At 34.6% G+C, this 18,797-nt stretch overlaps 3 protein-coding genes and 3 non-coding genes across 6 annotated transcripts; 5 read left to right on the plus strand and 1 right to left on the minus strand.

Annotated features, from left to right (window-relative positions):
• Nucleotides 1-203: 203 nt before the first annotated feature.
• On the plus strand, nucleotides 204-2,221 carry LOC108840905 (trihelix transcription factor GT-3a). Its single transcript, XM_018613710.2, has 2 exons — nucleotides 204-639; nucleotides 1,469-2,221. The coding sequence occupies exons 1-2, from the start codon at nucleotides 319-321 to the stop codon at nucleotides 2,078-2,080; spliced, it is 933 nt and encodes a 310-aa protein (XP_018469212.1). The 5' UTR covers nucleotides 204-318; the 3' UTR covers nucleotides 2,081-2,221.
• Nucleotides 2,222-7,339: 5,118 nt separating this feature from the next.
• LOC108826899 (uncharacterized) lies at nucleotides 7,340-9,195 on the minus strand. The gene is made up of 2 exons (XM_018600245.2): nucleotides 8,197-9,195; nucleotides 7,340-7,744 (listed from the first exon to the last, which is right to left on the minus strand). The coding sequence occupies exons 1-2, from the start codon at nucleotides 9,125-9,127 to the stop codon at nucleotides 7,407-7,409; spliced, it is 1,269 nt and encodes a 422-aa protein (XP_018455747.1). The 5' UTR covers nucleotides 9,128-9,195; the 3' UTR covers nucleotides 7,340-7,406.
• A 3,251-nt stretch (nucleotides 9,196-12,446) lies between these two features.
• On the plus strand, nucleotides 12,447-12,519 carry TRNAA-AGC (transfer RNA alanine (anticodon AGC)). Its single transcript has one exon. It is a non-coding gene; the product is annotated as a tRNA-Ala (tRNA).
• Nucleotides 12,520-13,318: 799 nt separating this feature from the next.
• On the plus strand, nucleotides 13,319-15,725 carry LOC108840335 (protein trichome birefringence-like 3). Its single transcript, XM_018613168.2, has 5 exons — nucleotides 13,319-13,554; nucleotides 13,698-13,983; nucleotides 14,082-14,253; nucleotides 14,354-14,712; nucleotides 15,230-15,725. The coding sequence occupies exons 1-5, from the start codon at nucleotides 13,368-13,370 to the stop codon at nucleotides 15,561-15,563; spliced, it is 1,338 nt and encodes a 445-aa protein (XP_018468670.1). The 5' UTR covers nucleotides 13,319-13,367; the 3' UTR covers nucleotides 15,564-15,725.
• A 998-nt stretch (nucleotides 15,726-16,723) lies between these two features.
• Nucleotides 16,724-16,864, plus strand: LOC130508909 (small nucleolar RNA snoR144). The gene has a single exon (XR_008943093.1). It is a non-coding gene; the product is annotated as a small nucleolar RNA snoR144 (small nucleolar RNA).
• Nucleotides 16,865-17,143: 279 nt separating this feature from the next.
• LOC130508908 (small nucleolar RNA snoR144) lies at nucleotides 17,144-17,283 on the plus strand. Its single transcript, XR_008943092.1, has one exon. It is a non-coding gene; the product is annotated as a small nucleolar RNA snoR144 (small nucleolar RNA).
• The last annotated feature ends 1,514 nt before the right edge of the window (nucleotides 17,284-18,797 follow it).

The raw sequence follows: 18,797 nt of genomic DNA on the forward strand, positions 1-18,797 counted from the left end.
CACTAAATGAAAAGAGATATTCGTGTTGTATTTTATTCAGCTAAATAACTATATAGCTTTTAGTGTGCTTAAAAAACTTAGTATATTCAGTTTATTTTAGTATTTATAATATAAATGAGAGAGAAAAAAACAAAATTATACTTCAATCGTCACTTGACGATTTCACACCTTATTTTCACACCACCTTATAAATTAATTAAAAAACTATATTCTCAGCTCTGTCTTCTCATCTCTTTCAAAGACGCCTCTCTTTATTTACAAGTAACCCTAGAAAACGCCTCTTATTCTCTTGACGTCACAAAGACTTCGATCCCAGTAATGGACCGACGTAACCCTTTTCACCACCACCATCAGCTTCATCACTTGATCCAACAGCAACAGCTCCCTCCACCGCCGCAGAGCACGCCGGCGGCGATGGATCTCGGTGGTGGAGGAGGAGGTGAGAGAATCCCACAGTGGAGCATAGATGAGACAAAGGAGCTTTTGGGTATAAGAGAAGAGCTTGATCAGACTTTCATGGAAGCCACACGTACTAAGCTACTTTGGCAAGTCGTCGCCGCTAAAATGGCCGACAAGGGTTTTGCTCGGAGCGCGGAACAGTGTAAGAGCAAGTGGAAGAACCTCGTCTCTAGATACAAGGTTACCCCTCTAACTATCGATCTATTAGTTATTCCCTCTAGATATACTAAATTAAATATACAATTATACATACACCCGTTGAGGTTGTTCTATGATCATTATTACAAGTATATGCATGCATCATGGTTAGAAGTATGCTATATCATTCTAAAAATTATGATTGTGTATATATTCTTTCTTGCACAAAAAAGGTTTATGTATTCTTTCATTTGCGGTGAGTATGCATATTAACCACCTAGCTAGTCTATGCGTGGTGTATGTATAGATGAACTATATTACACATATTTCAACTAATAAGTTTAACCTAATCTCGTAGGTTGTTTAGACCGTGCCATTAGTGGAAACAAGTTAGATATTAGACTTTTATGCGTTTAATTCATGGTGAGTTTCATGATACGGCTTAATTATGTTCACATTTGATCCGCGTTATACATTAGTACTATAGTATGTTCTTTTTTATAATTAACACTACTAATATTTCACATGGTAATTGGTGAGTAATTAAATAATATTTCGTGTTAATAAATCCACAAAGAAAAAACAATTATCGTTATATGTAACCGGATGCAAGACCTTAATTATTAAGAAACGTTTTACTGGTCACATGATAATTGAATACGCCTACATATGTAGATACGACGTTAAATACAAGGCAACAAAAGTAGCATGCATGATATTAAGTTACATGCATGAAAAACATATATACGGTCACTTGGCTAGAAACGTGCAGCGTATGCCAGTAATGTTATTGTTATATTCACATGCATGACAAACATATAGTTTGTGTATATTGACTACACATATTACATATTGAATATGTATGGGACAGGTGTGTGAAACGACTGAGCCAGAAGCAATTAGGCAGAAGTTCCTATTTTACGACGAGATCCAATCGATTTTCACAGCAAGAATGCAAAGAATGTTGTGGTCAGAACCAAGAACTTCTTCGAAGAGAAAACATAATCAGTTTTCATCCGAAGAAGAAGAAGATGTTGAGGAGCTAAATCAAGACATCAACGAGGAATTATTGTCTTTTGTCGAGACACGCAAGAAAGATGCAGAAGTGATTACTACTGGTACTTCTACTAATCCAAAAAAACGTGCGAAAAAAGGAAAAGGCACTAGCAAAGCTGAAACCGCGGGTAATACATTAAAAGAAATGTTGGAGGACTTTATGAGGCAAACGGTGAAGATGGAGAAAGAATGGAGAGATGCATGGGAGATAAAGGCGAGAGAGAAGGAGAAGAGAGAGAAAGAGTGGCAGAGGAGAATGGCGGAGCTAGAGGAGGAAAGAGCCGCCGCAGAGAGATGGTGGATGGAGAGAGAGGATGAGAGGCGGCTGAGAGAAGAAGCTAGGGCTCAGAAGAGAGATACTCTCATAGATGTTTTGCTTAATCAGCTTAACAGAGATCACGATGATGATCAACATCAAGGCTTCTAAAATTTTCTATTTTATTTAAGCATGGGTTAATTATTATAGCTAGTTCCTTAATAGTTACTTAAATCCCATTTAAGTCATTCTAACTAATTTTGTTTCTTTATATGAGTAACTGGAAGTTGAAAACGAGAAATCAAAATTTGATATATGTCCATGGTATGTTTCTTCTTTTACTTGAAACTCAACCAGATTCGATTGGATTGAATTTCTTGTTTGCTCAGGTAAATTTCTTATAGGTGTTCAAAATCAAATTGGTTTAGTATTTTTTTTAGCTACTTTATAGTCTGCTAGTAAGAATGCCTCTTAATTTTTAATCACTCGATAAACAAAAACTAAACAAAAGTCTTTATTCTCAAGTCACATTGGCCCACTTCACCGCGTTATTTGCGATCATATATAATCTATTTTCGTAAGCCAGCTATTTGAGTTACGGATTTGATTTCTTTCTTTTCTTCGCTTTTCATGAGACAGCTACCGAATGTTAGCAGAAAAAAACAGATACCAAGCAGATCGCCACACAGTTAAAACCGTGTCCTAGGGGGTTCACACAATAGTTCGTTTTATTTCTTTTAATACCATTTCGTGTATAAAGAGGGGTCATCATTTGATCCATCAGCTCAATTGGATAGAAATCGAACCTTTAAATTAGTAAGCACTAAAAGATCCACAAGTACAAACTTTCAGAGCATAATTAATGGGGAAGACCCATTTGAAATTTTTATAGCATGATTTAACATTTTTCAGCTAAAAAATGTTTTCTATAATTCTTATTTAATAGACATTTTTTAATTTTTTAATTAAAAATTAAGAAACGTAGTTTATATTATAATAAAAACTTCATCCAAAAATATCTCAAATGGAAAGTTTTATCCATTGGGGTTCTAAACATCTACATATGTATATATATATACTATACACATACACATATACAGTGGCAGACGCAGGTAAAGACGTACAAGGTCATGTGCCTCATCTCTTTTAAAGTTTTCCTTTTGTAATCACTATCAATTCTTGTAATGTTCTTCTAACCTTACAGTTAAATATAATGAAATAGAATTATGTGTCTAGTCTGAATTGACTCCTAGATCCTCCACTACATATATATAGATGTTTAGAACTCTAAGAGCTTGATTGGTACCGTAGTTAGATGGGCTGAAAGCTCTCTTATATCCAATCACAATAATAATTAAAGCATATGAAATAGCATTGGCGGCTTCTATCTGCTCCATTTGATAATGCTCTTTAATGAAGCTTTTAAAGGAGCATTCTACCCTAATAATTGATAATTACCAAAATGCCCTAACATATTTAACTAAAATTTGCGAAGATAATTCCATAATATTTTCAAAACCCTAATCATAACTGTTACGTAAGTTTTGTTATAAAAAGACGAAATCAAAGATCTGTGCTCGGCCAAAAAAAAAGCCGTCAAGAACTTCAAATTGAAAGTAAGGTATGTTGTTGTTTTTAGCTTATATAATTCATTGATCATATATGATTATTATTCACTCAAAACTTGTGTTTTACATGAGAAGGTAGCTGTGCTAGTTTTTTTCTAACGTAGAACAATGATTTTCATTAGTCATAGTTCATGTGGTTGCTTTCTAACATGTTATTTTATTAATTTTCACGATGAACTTGTGTTATTTTTCTTGTTTCTTATATTTTAAAGCACACTAAAATATAATAGTTTTGTATAATTTATGAAAAACAGAAACGATGTCGAACCCACAAGATCCTACGCAACCATCGAGTAAGCAACCAACGAGTAAGGTATGACTACATATATACATTAAATTGATGTTACGTTGTTCTTTGATTGCTGTTTGTATAATTATATATATTGCTTCTCTGGATTTTTAGCCAAAATTTATTTGGACACATGAGATGAGTCATGAGATGTTAGTATTAGCTAATGGTGAAAAAGACAAAGGACATTGGAAAGGCACATGTTTTAATGAAATGGGAAGACAAAACATTCGAGCAGGATTTTTGACCAGGTTTGGTTTGAATATACCATGGGGGAAATTCAAAAGTCGCCTTGAACATCTACGAAGGCAGTATGATATATATAAACGTGTCACAAAGAATGCGACTGGGTTAGGTTTCACTGAATTTGGTGAGATTGATATGAGTGCAGATTGGTGGGATCAGCTAATTAAGGTACTTTTTAATAAGCTCTAATTACTGGTTCATTTTTTTTTTTTTACAATTTTTAATCAACTTAAAACATTTATGTTCATTGTAGGCATGTCCAGAAGCCACGAAACTCCGTGTCCATCCGTTGCGTGATATTCCACTCCTTGATTCTTTATACCTTAAAGTTACAATCTCGGTTAGTGAAGGTTGGCAACATCAAGAAGGACCGAGCCAACTGCCTCAGCGTATAGAATCTGAAGAAGAATATGACGAGATATCATCTCCAATCAATATGCCTGAAGATAATCAAAAGACTCACCAGGCGCATAGTTCCAAAAGAGCACATCAAGAAAAAACCTCCAGAATAAGATCTTCTCGGAAAAAGCCCAATTTAGATCATTGGGACCGTATCACAAGTACGTTAGAAAATCAAGAGAGGTTTTGGTCAGCAGGTCGACAAACATTTGACTCCTTTAACCCATTTAATACTGCTATATGCACAGAGGAGTTGTTGAAGCTGTCTACCCTAGACCAAGAAAGTGAGCTGTACTGGGCATCTCTTGATTACCTAGCTAGCAACGAGAATGGACGTCAAATCTTTATGACGTTACCGAATGAGAAACAAAAAATAAAGTATCTCGAAAGGGTTACTGGAAAAATGAACTAGATGCTTTATATTTTCTCTGTGTTTTAAGCTTGGGTGTTTGCTTTGGATTTATGAATTTAAATTGGTGTTTGCTTTGGATTTATGAATTTAAATGTGTATCACATGACGTGGTGTTTTTCTGAATTTATATGAGTTTTTTGCTTTAATTTGGATGTTTGCTTTGAATATTGTGTATGCTTCTTCTTTATTTTCTAATGTTTACGTAACGTTGTTATATACTTGTCGTATGCTAACTTTTTAGTATATTATATTTGTTTTTCAGGAAGTTGCCATGGTATGTAATCAAAACATACTTATGGTAATTCGATTGTTGGTCGAAAGTGCATATCCTAATCCTTACGGTGATAGACAGTTGATGAGAACAGACCGAGGCCGTGGATTGCGTCATACAATGCAGATGATTAATGGTTCTGGTAGAGAATGCTATGAAACGGTACGAATGAATAAAGAAACTTTTATAGAGTTATGTGATACTTTAAGGAACAAGTATAACCTAGAAGAGTCACGTGAGTGCTCATTAGAAGAGGCTGTGGCAATGTTTTTGGAAACACTTGGACATGATGAAGTACAACGACAAATTGCTAAGAACTTTCAGCGTAGTCAGGAGACGGTGAACCGAAAATTTATGGAGGTATTAGATGCTGTCCTTCTTCTCTCCAAGGATATATTAAAGCCTTGTCATGATGAGTTTAATCAGACAAGCAATCGTCTATACTCTAATAAAAGGTTCTGGCCTCATTTTCGTGATTGTATTGGAGCTCTTGATGGTACTCATGTGTCAGTAAGGGTCAGAAGTGATCAAAAAGAAAGATTTTGGAATGTGAGAAAGCAATTTGCCTCAATGAACGTACTTGCTATTTGTAACTTGGATATGAAGTTCATATATGCGTATGTCGGGACTCCAGGCAGAGCACATGATACAAAAGTTCTTACTTATTGTGCGCAGAGTGACACATTTTTCCGACACCTCCAGAAGGAAAATATTTTGTTGTTGATTCTGGATATCCAAACAGAAAAGGATATTTAGCTCCATACCGTAGAACAAGATACCACCCACATCAGTGGGGTGATGGACCACCTAGTAGTGCAAGTGAATGGTTTAACAAACGTCATTCGTCTTTACGTTCAGTGATCGAACGTTCGTTTGGGGTGTGGAAAGCTAAGTGGCGGATTCTGAAAAATGAGGCACGTTATAACTTACCGATGCAATGCAAAATAGTCGTTGCGACAATGGCCCTTCATAATTTTATACGTGATTCAACCACAAAAGATGATGATTTTGATGAGTACGAAAGGATGGAAGAACAAGAATTGAACGGTTCGAATATAGAAGATGCAGCAGAAGTTGAAGTCATGCGTTATGAACCTACAGGAGATACTTACATGGCAGAAGTACGTAACCATATCGCAGAAAGTATTTGGAATGCTCGCTATTAGTTAATTAATTTAGCTTACTTTGTTTTTCATAAGATTGTTTTTAGTTGCTGGAAAACTTGTGTACGTGATTTGTTTTTAGTTGCTGGAAAACTTGTGTACGTGATCATTTGTTCTTTTTCTTTTTTCTTTAATTCTTTAGTTTTAATTATGTCTATTTTGGTCATTTAATATTTTAAATGCTACAGCTTTGCCAATCATATAATTTGATTGTAACTAATATAGCATACAGCTTCTGCTGCATACTGCTTCTGCTGCTTATTGCTACTGTTTCTGCTAATGCTTTACCTAATAGGTAGAATTTCTTATTGGAGATGTTTTAAGAGACTCCATTGATCATGATCTCTCATATATCGTTTTTGCGGTTTCTTACTTTATTTTTACTAGATATATTCTTTTGGTAGACTAGGTCAAATATTTTATAATTTGAAGTTTAAATAAGTTAAGAGTGGGAAAATAACATGTGAACCCCAAACGAAAAAAGTAGAAACGTACAACAAAAAAAAACGTCAAAGAAGTAACGTTAGAAGGAGTGCCCAAGAAAAGAGTAACGTTAGAAGAAGACCATAATTTGCATGTGAAATAGACATAAAGGAGACAGAGTACGTATTTCGAAGCTACGGGGTTCTGCAAACTTCAGAATAAACTGATATGACTGTTTTCGGACCATGTAATGTATTTTAAATTGTTTCATATATCAAATTTGATTTCATTCTTTGTGATTAAAGCTTTCTTTCGTATAGAAATATCAGCTGTGACTATAGGAGTCATCAAGATTATCCTTGTGCTATCTGGTCATCGTGTGATCAGCAATAAACAAATCATACGTATTAAATATTTCATTATATCTTAAATTCAAATGTATGATATTTCCGTCATTAATTTATTTTTTGCCAATTAAACATTCGCAGTTCATTTTAAGGTCAAATATAGATTCAGAGGAAACATAAACTATATGCATCGTAACAATTTCAGGAATTATAAAATGATGATAATTACGGCTGTTGTGACTTGTGAGTCTCTGGTTAACGACTGGATATATTATGAGATATGATAGAACGACATAGGCTGATGATTAAGAAGTAAAAATCAAACTAGATACAACAGTTCATCAACTAACTGGTCCATAACAAGGTCAAGAATCTCCTGACCAAATTCAACACAAAATTCTTCAACTTGAGTATAGTCAACGGGTTTGGTTGACGAAGTAGAAACCCAAGTTGAAGACTTCATGTCTTCTTCAGACAGATCTGAGAGCATATTCATTAGCTTTGTGATAAACTCTGTCTCCTCAGAATCACTGTTGGTGTTATTATTGTTTTCTTTCTTGGTATTTGTTCTTGTTCTTGCTGGTGATGAAGAACATGAAGATTTTGCTGTTGTCTCTGCTTGCTTTGTTGACAACTCCGATGCACTTTCTGAATCTCCTGTTTTTTTCAAATTAAAGTAAGATTTAATATATTTTTGGGGAAGATAAACATAAAAATTCTTGAAGGTGGGTAAAATCTTGACAAAGTCACATTTATTTTTTCTCCCAATAACAAAGTCTCATTTATGCAGCTTTTTACAGTAAAACCAAGAAAGGTGTTCAAACATTAATTAGTCGTTAAAAAATGTTCAAACATTGAATCAAAACTGTCTTTGTTCGAATTAGGAATTGTATTAATTTACGTTGAAGCTTATTGTCACACACTAGTCAAATTTTGAATATAGTCTACGATATATAAAGTGATTTCAATGATTTAAATGTTGACTAAAACATTTACCAGCAAATGAGATTTAAGAAGGCCAGCAACCCGTTCAGATTCTAATTAAAAAGCCTTAGAATATATACATAGTAATAAATTATAATTAAGGAGTATTAACTTTGTAGACTCACCTGAGAAGTAGTAGTCATCATCAAGGATTAGATAATCATAAAGATCTCGATCAAGAACCGAAACAGGACTCGCATTTGATTTACTTTCCGGCGACTCTGTCACCTTCCCGGTAAACTCATCCGCCGGAATGCTCTTAGACTCAGCTCCTCCTAGAAGCGCCATCTTCTCGGAGGACTTACTCTTGGACGGAGAGAGAAACCATCGAACTCTCTTAGCTCCGTTAACATGATCACTGCGACTCTCACTCTTCTTCTTCTTGGCTACTTTCCTCCGCTCGTCTTTAAACTTCTTGGCCACTTTCTCGTTCTCCTTCTTCTTCTTCTCCGGAGGTGGCAATGCCTGCTTCTTGGAATCTTCTAATACCTTCTCGAACCTCTTAGACCTCGATGAGCCGACAAGTTCCCTCTTCTCGTCCAGCTTGTCTAGATACATCAGCAAGAAATCGTGCTTCTTCTGTTGTTGGTTCGAGCTCGATCTCGCCGAGGTCGGGACTATCTCTCGGAAGGAGACCGACGCTCTAACTCTCCGGCACTGGAGACGACCGTCTTTCTCATCCTCTTCTTCTTCTTCCTCGTTAACTCTAAGGATATAGTCCATGAAGTTAACCGATTTGCTCCGTGCGACAGCCGAACCGGAATCTTCAAAGTACCTAAACCGGTTTGATCCCGGTGCGGGGTTATCTAGACCCATGAGTTTGGCTACAACGTTTGGAGGAGGAGGGTGAGGAGAGACGTCATCCTCTTGGGTTTCGGTTTCGGTTTTTGTCTCTTTCTTTGGCTCTTCGATTTCTTCGTAAGTGCTTAGTAACTGGAGTGTTTCGTCGGAGTCTAGAATGTTGTCGGAAGGGTGAGTTTGTTGGCTGCCGGAACATAAGAGACGGCGGACAACCGCCGTGAGGCAGCCAGTCTTTGGGTTGGCTCGTTGGGTCATGCTGATGGATGATGATGTTATGTGCGATAAGTTGGAAGAGTAGAAAGAGTTGTGTTGATATCTGAGAATGTGCGAGACTTTGTTGATATTTATAATGACAAGAAGGACAAACCATTACTTGTTATTTGTGAGGGCCCATCAACTAGATAAATCATAGCAGACTATATATGATTAAGCAAATATTTATATTTTGTTAAATGTTGTAATAACTTGAAATTAAAAAAAAATTGGCTCACTTCATATATTTACTGCTCTTTCCCGATTTTTTAATTACTATTCATATTAAGTTTATTCACAGTTTCTTTTTAGAAAAGAAATGTGTTGTTGTTGCTCTGCAGTGAATAACATACGTCTTAAACTAATGATTCCACCATTATATTTAACTTAAGACACAATTTCATAGTTGTTCAAAAAAAAAGACACAATTTCATAGTCCTGTTTCTTTTGTTTGTTAATAGTTAGTAGTAAATTAGTAATATATGTAAAGGGAAAAGTGCCAAGGATCAGTAAAGTAATACTAACCAAAGTGATATAGAAGAAGAATCTGTTTCTTTCAAACTCAACGGAAGAAAATAATATTTGAAACCTTTGTAAATATCAGGAATTAATAATGACCTTATCAGTTATTTCAAAATAAAGGTCATGCAATAGAAGATTTTTTTTTCAGTCACGTAGTTAAGTTCTGAACAGGTCGAGTTTTGTTCTTGTTGATTTAATTAAAGCTTTAGCGTGTCATATGTGATTGAGTTATAAGAGATAAGAAAATTCAAATGTCAATTTAATTTCATTTTAAAGTATTGTTCGAACCGTATATAAACTAAAATGTATAATAGCAGATAAGTCTAATATAGAATGATTGTTTAGCTTTTTGTTAGACGTTCATAATTCTTTATTTTCTTAAGATGTTAGTAATTTATGTCATATTCAAACTTACGTTTATACGAAAGGCATTTTGTTTTTAGAAGTAACAAAGATGGTTAGCAAGAATGGTAGTATGTTAACAAAATTAATCGAGTCCTCTAGTTTGATTCTCATTGTGCACTGCACGATACAACAATTAGGTTGATCAATTATATATAATTATAATGATTTGAGCAATAATATCGAATCTTTTTTTTTTAACATTTTACCGAAAAAAAAAATCGAATCTTTTCATATATACAAGACTGGCGGGATCAAGTTTTCAAATAGTAGTTAGAATCTTCAAAAGATGAATACTATAAAGTCACAAAAGGCCTATTCCAAACATATTATTTCACTTTATTATTGTAAAAGCATAAATCTAACATTAGAGGTTTAGAGGAATTAGCTTGAAGGTATTATAATTTTTTTTGTTACCAAGCTTGATGTAATAACTGCGTGTGATTGGATACATTAAGCTCCAATGATGGATAATTATGTGTAAATGATGGATAATCCAAGTACGTGATAACAAATACTATTCATTATAAAGGAGCTATATATATTATTGTTTGATCTATTCTTTGGCCAATTCAAAAATCAATTTGATTTTTTTTTAAAATAAAAGTATTCGTCGTATAATACATGTATAAAGGGTGAAACAAAATAGTATTTTTGTGGTCTTTTTAGGATATGATGCTAATTGACATGTTTTCAAGAAATCTCAAATTTAGTTTCTTTTTTCTTTAAAACCAGAGCTTTTACCGCTTTACCATCTAACTATTTATTTTGTGAGGTGAAAGATTCCATATTCAAATTCGAAGTGTTATAAAAAAGAAAAAAGATGGTATAAAATATTTACACATACCTTTCTGCTTTTCCTTTTTACACATATTTCAAATTAAAAACACGATAAGTTTTTATCTGCGTGGCGTCATTTTCAAAGCTGAAGTAGAAAGCAGTTTGGTCGCTTAGTTCACACAGGAAAAAGAGACTAATCTAAATAATTCTCTGACGCGCGTGAAAAGATTGCCACGATGAGACTTGCCAAGCTTATCAGCTCTCTCGATCGACCAATGCACATGTGTCTCTTTCTTCTACGCAAGTCTCCAAATTAACACTAGTACCTTTTTCTTTTTGAGAAGTAAATTAATATCTCATCTACAAATAAAAATGAAAAGCAAATAACAATTCATCATAAATTTTACGTAAATGTGTATTGAAGTAAAATTTTCATACGTTTGGATTTCATAAGTTAACAAACATTAATCAGAAAACCAAAATACAAAACTTGGTATATTGTTTGGCATAGTGAAAGAGTTAGCAGTATAACCTAATGTTCATACATGATACATGTATTCCAAAAAAGAAAACTAATGTTCATACTGAAATTATTAAAATAGTTTATTTAAGTAGTTATTTCTCAATAAATATTTAGAATATTATTAAATATTTAGAATATTATAATGATTTTAAATAGTGCTTTAGCAAACAACAGGCAGGGTAATAATTATGCAAAATCAACTATATTACGTAACCAAGGGACAAAACCTACCCAATACGAGTCCTGATTAGAACGTGAAAGTCGTGCATGTACAATTTCAGATGCTTCCTAATACTTTTGTTTTATTCCTAATATGAAGCTCCTGTCGAGTTAGAACATGAAAGTCTTCCATATCAAATTTGAGAAGAAATGAATGCAAACGAGTATTTTTAGTGGCCGATCTAGAAGCTGTTTTCATATGGGGCAAAAATTTAATACCAATGTACAATTTAAAATATAGACAGAGACATTATTAAAAACTGGTACACAATTACAAAACTTAGAAATATCATATGGAGCAACTGCCCACCCAAAATGTACATAGGCTCTCGCCACTGAGTAGCTTTGAATCTTATATTCGTACGTATGTGTGGAAAACAGAATTCGGACTAACGCGCAACGTTGTTTGACTATCATACAAAGCATACTCGTACAGGTTTGTCATGATAAACATCAAGCTTGAGTAGTCTTAGGCTACCGTAACTAGCTCACAGCCTCACAAATAACCGATTCAAGTAAAAATGGCTTGATTTTTTAGCTTCTCGTGGTTTTTTTCACAATATAGATAGTTTAGCACTGCCGATATATAGTATATGGTAACATTTGTTTTCTCAAAAATTCAGTATCCTTGAAGAGTTTTTGTCAAAAAGAAAGAGTCTCCTTAAGAGTTAGACGTATGCATTTACTATTTGTTTCTCATATATTACTCATCGTCGTAATTTCAAACAATTTCACATGTGAAGTTCGAACTATCTATTCGATGGAAATGCCCCAATCTTCTAGAATATCAAAAATCCCATTATTAGCTCAAATATATGGAAACAACTTGTGGTTCGTTCTTGAAAAATGAAAGAGTTTCTAATGACTATCAACGTTGGGGATGTAGCTCAGATGGTAGAGCGCTCGCTTAGCATGCGAGAGGTACGGGGATCGATACCCCGCATCTCCATTTTTTATACCTTAATTTTGTGTGTTCATTCTAATCTTAAACAAGACCAATGACGAAAAGTATGTTGCAACATTTCCCACTATGTGCATTATTAATTGCGAAAGTAGAAACCTCATGATTTGTGTGTTTGCCTTTCGTAACTGATTTAATTATCATCAAAACTAAAATAGCTAAAAGAAACTATTGATGGTTTTACAAGCAACACCAGCTATTGTTGGTGTATGTTCATTTCGTTTTCATGTGCCATTGACAAATTGGATTATATGTTTTCTCCATTTAAGCTGCTGACGATGGCCAAGATAGCAATTCGTCAACTATATGGTCCTCACTTGAAACGACATTTTAAGAATGATTATTGATTAGCCATTGATTAACCCTCCTAATCAAATTGACATTTTCTTTCATAACTTCCGTGCGTGTCAATTTTCATGGAAGTCATGTTTTTCCAAAGATGTATGTTTAAGTTTGACACTAATTTTTTTTCTTTTCAGTATCAAACATGAACTCTAATATGATGACAGTACATAAAAAATACTCGATGAAAAGATACAATCAAACGGAAGACGTCATAAGGATCTATTCTATGGCGAAAATGACGTAATGGATGACAATGTGCAATTCACGTTTACAGATTATAATCAATAGAAAAAAAACCCAATCATATCAAAGCTTAACCTCCCTAACCGCATGTTTATTAAATTAGGAAAAAGATGGGAGGGAACACATCCAAACATGACTTTAGCTTCACTCCTACTCAATCCTTAATTTCCCAAATATAAACTAAACACTCCCTCTTTAATTTCCTAACCCGACACGTTTTCCACAGAAAAATTAACGGAATTGCCACTATGAGCTTCTTGGTTCCTAGCAGAGGAGCCAAGATTCCTCTCTCCATCATCGTTCTCGTTCTCTGTGGTTTTATGTTCATTGTTCTCTTATACACCGAAAGAATCAGCTTGATGTCCTCTTCCACTTCGTCTTCTAATGTCCTCAAGTTGAAGTCTTGTCCTAGGAAAGACATTAGCTCGAAACCTAGTAAGAATATACGGGAAACCATTTCTCAAACTCTGTCTTTGCCTGATTCTCTTGCCGCGCAAGTAATCGCATGATTTTTTTTTGTCTTGGGGTACAAGTAATCTTACAGTTTTGTTTTTCCTGTTTTTTTTCTTGTTGGACAGAGGAGAGAATTCAAGAGGAGAAAGTTCGAGAAGAAAAAGTAGCAGAGGAGAAAATAAGGGAGGAGAGATCACAAAATATGGATGTGGTGGACGACAGATTCGAATTCGATCCAGAAGAGTGTAATGTTGCAGCCGGGAAATGGGTTTACAATAGCTCAGCTGAGCCACTCTACACCGATGAGTCATGTCCATACATCGACCGTCAATTCTCATGTACGAAAAACGGAAGACCAGAAACTGATTATCTTCGATGGGAATGGCAGCCTGATGATTGTACTATCCCACGGTAACTAGATATACTCCAAAGCCTATTTAGTCAGGTTAATTAACTATGGCTTTAAGTCAGAATCTCTAATTTTTCTTTCGTCTTGATTCTTGAAAAAGATTTAGCGCGAAGTTAGCAATGAATAAACTGAGAGGAAAAAGATTACTCTTTGTCGGAGATTCGTTACAACGAAGCCAATGGGAATCGTTCGTGTGTTTGGTTGAATCAATTATACCCGAAGGAGAAAAATCAATGAAGCTTGACCAAAAATACTTTGTATTTAAAGCAAAGGTACGTACGTTTGTAACTGCGTAAACCTTGTTAGGTCACATATGTACCTTGTATAGCAAGCAAAGCTTAGAATTTTAATCTTCTCCTCTTTTAATTATAGGAATACAATGCGAGTATAGAGTTCTACTGGGCACCGTATATTGTGGAATCGAACACGGATTTGCCTGTGATTTTGGATTTGAAGAAAAGGATAGTGAAAGTGGATTCAGTGAAAGATCGATCCAAGCATTGGGAAGGAGCTGACATTCTAGTTTTCAACACTTATGTTTGGTGGATGAGTGGAATCAGAATGAAAGCTTTGTGGGGTTCGTTTGGAAATGGGGAGAGAGGTGCGGAGGCTTTGGACACAGCAGTGGCTTACAGGCTAGGTCTCAAGACATGGGCTAATTGGGTTGACTCTACCGTTGACTCTAACAAGACCAAAGTCTTCTTCACCACCATGTCTCCTACTCATTCTAGGTAAAACACATCTAGTCTTAATTATTTAGGTGCTTAGTTTTTTTTTTAAAAACAATTTAATAAATATCAGCGGTTGCAGACGTAAATGCGTAATGCAAACACATCAATATCACAAACAATGGTTTTTTTTTTTACGGTTATTCTATTGCTCAAACTTGAGGTGATCTGCTGACCAGACCGAAATAGAATAACCAATAAAAAATAATTTCTTATAGAAGGATCTAGCTGTATTAGCTAAAAAATCTGAAAATTGATTGCGCGCTCGAGAAACATAAGAGATGTTGAAATTCGGGAAGTATATCAATACCGTTTCTATCCTCTTCAATTCCGTGGCAAAGCTTGGCCAAGCGTAAGGCTCCTTGATCATAGCAATCAGTTTCTTGCAGTCTGTACCGAAGCTCTGGCATGTCGAATTATCACAAACAATGGTTAATATATATAGAAATGATTCTAACATAATAAAACAATCTGTATTTTTGTGATTAACCGTAAAGTAATGTTTGTGTGAAACGTGCAGGAGTGCGGATTGGGGGAAGCCAAACGGGCCGAAGTGTTTCAACGAGACGGAGCCAGTAAAAGATAAGAGCTTTTGGGGGACTGGCTCCAGCAAGGAGCTGATGAAAGTGGTTTCAAGCGTCGTGAAGCACATGGCCACGCACGTGACAGTCATTAACATTACGCAGCTCTCCGAGTACCGCATCGACGCGCACACATCCGTCTACACGGAGACAGGGGGCAAGATGCTAACGGCTGAGGAGAGGGCTGATCCTATGCGTCACGCTGATTGCATACATTGGTGCCTCCCTGGATTGCCCGATACGTGGAACCGTATCCTATTGGCTCATTTGTAAATAAGAAAAAAGCCATAGGAAACTGATGATGATGTGGTTGTAACGTGGTAAACGAGACGTGGAGAAAATTCAAAAAAGGAAAAATAATTCAGAAAAAAAAAACAAAGAAAAAGAAAAGTCCAATGGGTTAGTGCAAGTTATCAGATCATTTTATTGGTTGGAAGTGTGTAAATCGTTTGGTTTGATTATTTTATAAATCCAATAACCAAAACCGAACCGTAGTAAACCAGATTGTGCACCCGATCAAACCCAAAAAATGACCCGCTTCGTTGTGACATAAACGACATCTGATAAAGCACAAGGGCAAGATGGGCTGAGGCCTATAATTGGAAACATGGGCCTGCAGTAATAAAACCCATTTCATTTAATTAGATTAGAGAGCTATGCGTGTGACAGTCCGATGGTAACCCTAATGGAACTCATCGCCGTCACGAGGAAGTTGTATATAATCGCTTCTTCCTTCATCATCTTTTTCATATTACAACTAAATTTGATATCTTATCTTCTTTGATTTAGCTGAAAATTCAATCTGTTTTTGATTTATTTTGTTTTTTTCTTCCAGAATTTTAGAGGATTTGAATTCAATTTTTTTGTTATTTATTTTTGGGATGTTAAAGCTTCATTCTCTGGCTGATTGGATTCTTATTGAAGTTCCTCATCGGCTCGTTCATATTGAAGCGAGATAAACTCAACTTACACGCTGGTCTGCAGCGTCAGATTACTATACGCTGCAGCGTAGGAAGAATGATATATTTTACTTTTTTTTCTTGAAGAAAAACAATATTTTGGTTAACTGCCGGTGATGATTTTCGTAGGCTTGTCCTGATCAAAGTCATGACGTTACTATTGAATTTATGAATCTGAGGCTATTTGTTTTTATTAGTAGTACCAGTTTTTAACATAAAATTTCCTAGTGAGGATTACTTATTAAAAGCTATGGATCTGATTGATTAAATCATATTCATATGATGCTATATTGTCATAGTTACTCTGATGGGAAATATTCTTTTTTGTTTAAATTGGAATTTGTTATTATATCGTTTGATTTTCCGGAAGTCATTATAGCCGTATGCTCTCCTTTTTCACCTGTATAATTTGATATGTAATTGTTTTATGGTTTTTGTTACATTGTAATGTATTCCATTATTGTTTTAAATACGAAGGCAACTTTTTGCCGAGTGAATCGAATATCGATATCTCTCTTTTTCCCAGTTGCCAAAATCATTATGGCTGCTTGAAGAATACTTAGATAGGTTATGAATTTTTCAATATAATCGATCTTTTCTTTTGCTGCCACATTGTTTTTAAAAAAATACAAATTTGTGATTTAACATATTGTAATCCTAAAAACTATAAATAATAAATACTCTTCCGGCCCTGAATAGATGTTTTGATTTTACTGTATTTGATTTGGGCCTAAAGAATTCAAATGTTCAACAATTAAAAAGCTCCAAAGTTTGTGTAAATAACCCAATGGAAGGCCCATTATCAATAATATTTTTTTTACTGTAAAACACTCTTAAAATCTATCCAACTTTTGGGTTTGTCACATAATGTAATCTATTATATTTTTAAATACAAAGGCAACTTTTTGCCGAGTGAATCGAATATCGATTTCTCTCTTTTTCCCAGTTGCCAAAATCGTTTTATGGCTGCGTGAAGAATTGCTTGATCGGTTACTTTTTTCAATTAATCGATCTTTTCTTTTGCTGCTACATCTTTTTTAAAAACAAATTTGTAATTTATCATACTATAATCCTAAAAACTAGGCATAGCAAATAGTGACCCGGCCCGGAGATGGAAGTTTTGACTTTACAGAATTAGTCGGCATGTATTTTATTTTCCCCTAAAGATCCAAATGTCCAAACAATTGAAAATCTCCACAGTTTGCGTAAATAACCCGATGGAAGTCCCTAGTTCAATAATAATTTTTTGAACTGTAAAACACTCTTAAAATCTTCCAACTTGTAGTAGACAATACAAACTTTAACAATAGAAAAGTTAAGAGCGCTGCGATGCAAGTACTCACATTTTCTAACCGACTGGAAACTTTCCCCTGTGATTTGATTGTAAACCTCAAGGCAAAGTCAGACGAAAGTTCGGGTTGCTCCTTTATTAAATACTCCAATTTCATATTATATGATTACACATATTAAAAAATAATTTCCCCTCAAAAGTAACATTAAAATATAATTTACTTATTATTTTAAATACAAATGGTAAATACTAAAAATGTAATTGGTTGCATTGTTCTTTGTCAAAATAAAATTAACTAAATACATGAAAACACTATAAACAAAAAAGTTACAAATGTATATTGATTTACTAGATGGAACTCATTTGGCAGCGATAATTTCGACTTGGGGGAGTATCTCTCGAATTTGGATATTGCTCGGAGAGATGGTTTCAAATTGGCAGAAATATAGTTGTTACGTTGGACTGAGGTAGAGAATTCTCACACATAGAATAGATCAAACTCGTTAATAGTAGCAGTGATAGATTATCCCATATAGTATTTACGTATATAGTATTTACGGATATATCACGGAAAAACTTGATAATTTTTCAGTACAAGGATGGTATAATATACTGGAAAGATTTGATGGTTTAATGGGAACGAGAAATATGCATGCAAGTCACTCATCACTTCATTCGCAGATAAAAGTTTTCATTTGGGCAATAGAATGCACGAGAAATCTATGACTTTTTTTGTTACATTTGTAATGGATTGTTTTCAATGGGTGAAGATGGATTTGTAACCGGATGAATAGCGAACCTTTGGAACACATTAAGTTCTTGAATAGAATCTTCAATAGTTCAAAACTCATTTATATAGCACATATGTGAATATAGTGATAAACAGTTTAGCGTAAAAAAACAATCATCATTTGTTGACCATATGTATACGGAATTATCGGTTTAGTTTACAGGGTCTACGTTTCAAGATAGTGACAAAAAAAAGATCAAACTCATTTGGTGTAAACACATCCGTGTATGCAAGCCTAATGAACATGAATGTAAATTCTTTTAATGTTAATAATAGCGTTCTTCCTCTAGCTCTTGATACTGTGCTTCGATTTTCAGTTCATCTTCGTTGAATCCTATGTAATAAAACTCTAAACCCTACCAATGTGGTTTGATGATCTATTCACTTCAAACTGTTTAGATTTGGAAATTGTTTCTGACACTAGTTCCGTAGATTGCAGTTGAGCTTGCATATTTAAAGTGAAACTA

This window comes from Raphanus sativus, chromosome 2, assembly GCF_000801105.2.
Source record: "Raphanus sativus cultivar WK10039 chromosome 2, ASM80110v3, whole genome shotgun sequence".
Lineage (NCBI taxonomy): Eukaryota > Viridiplantae > Streptophyta > Magnoliopsida > Brassicales > Brassicaceae > Raphanus > Raphanus sativus.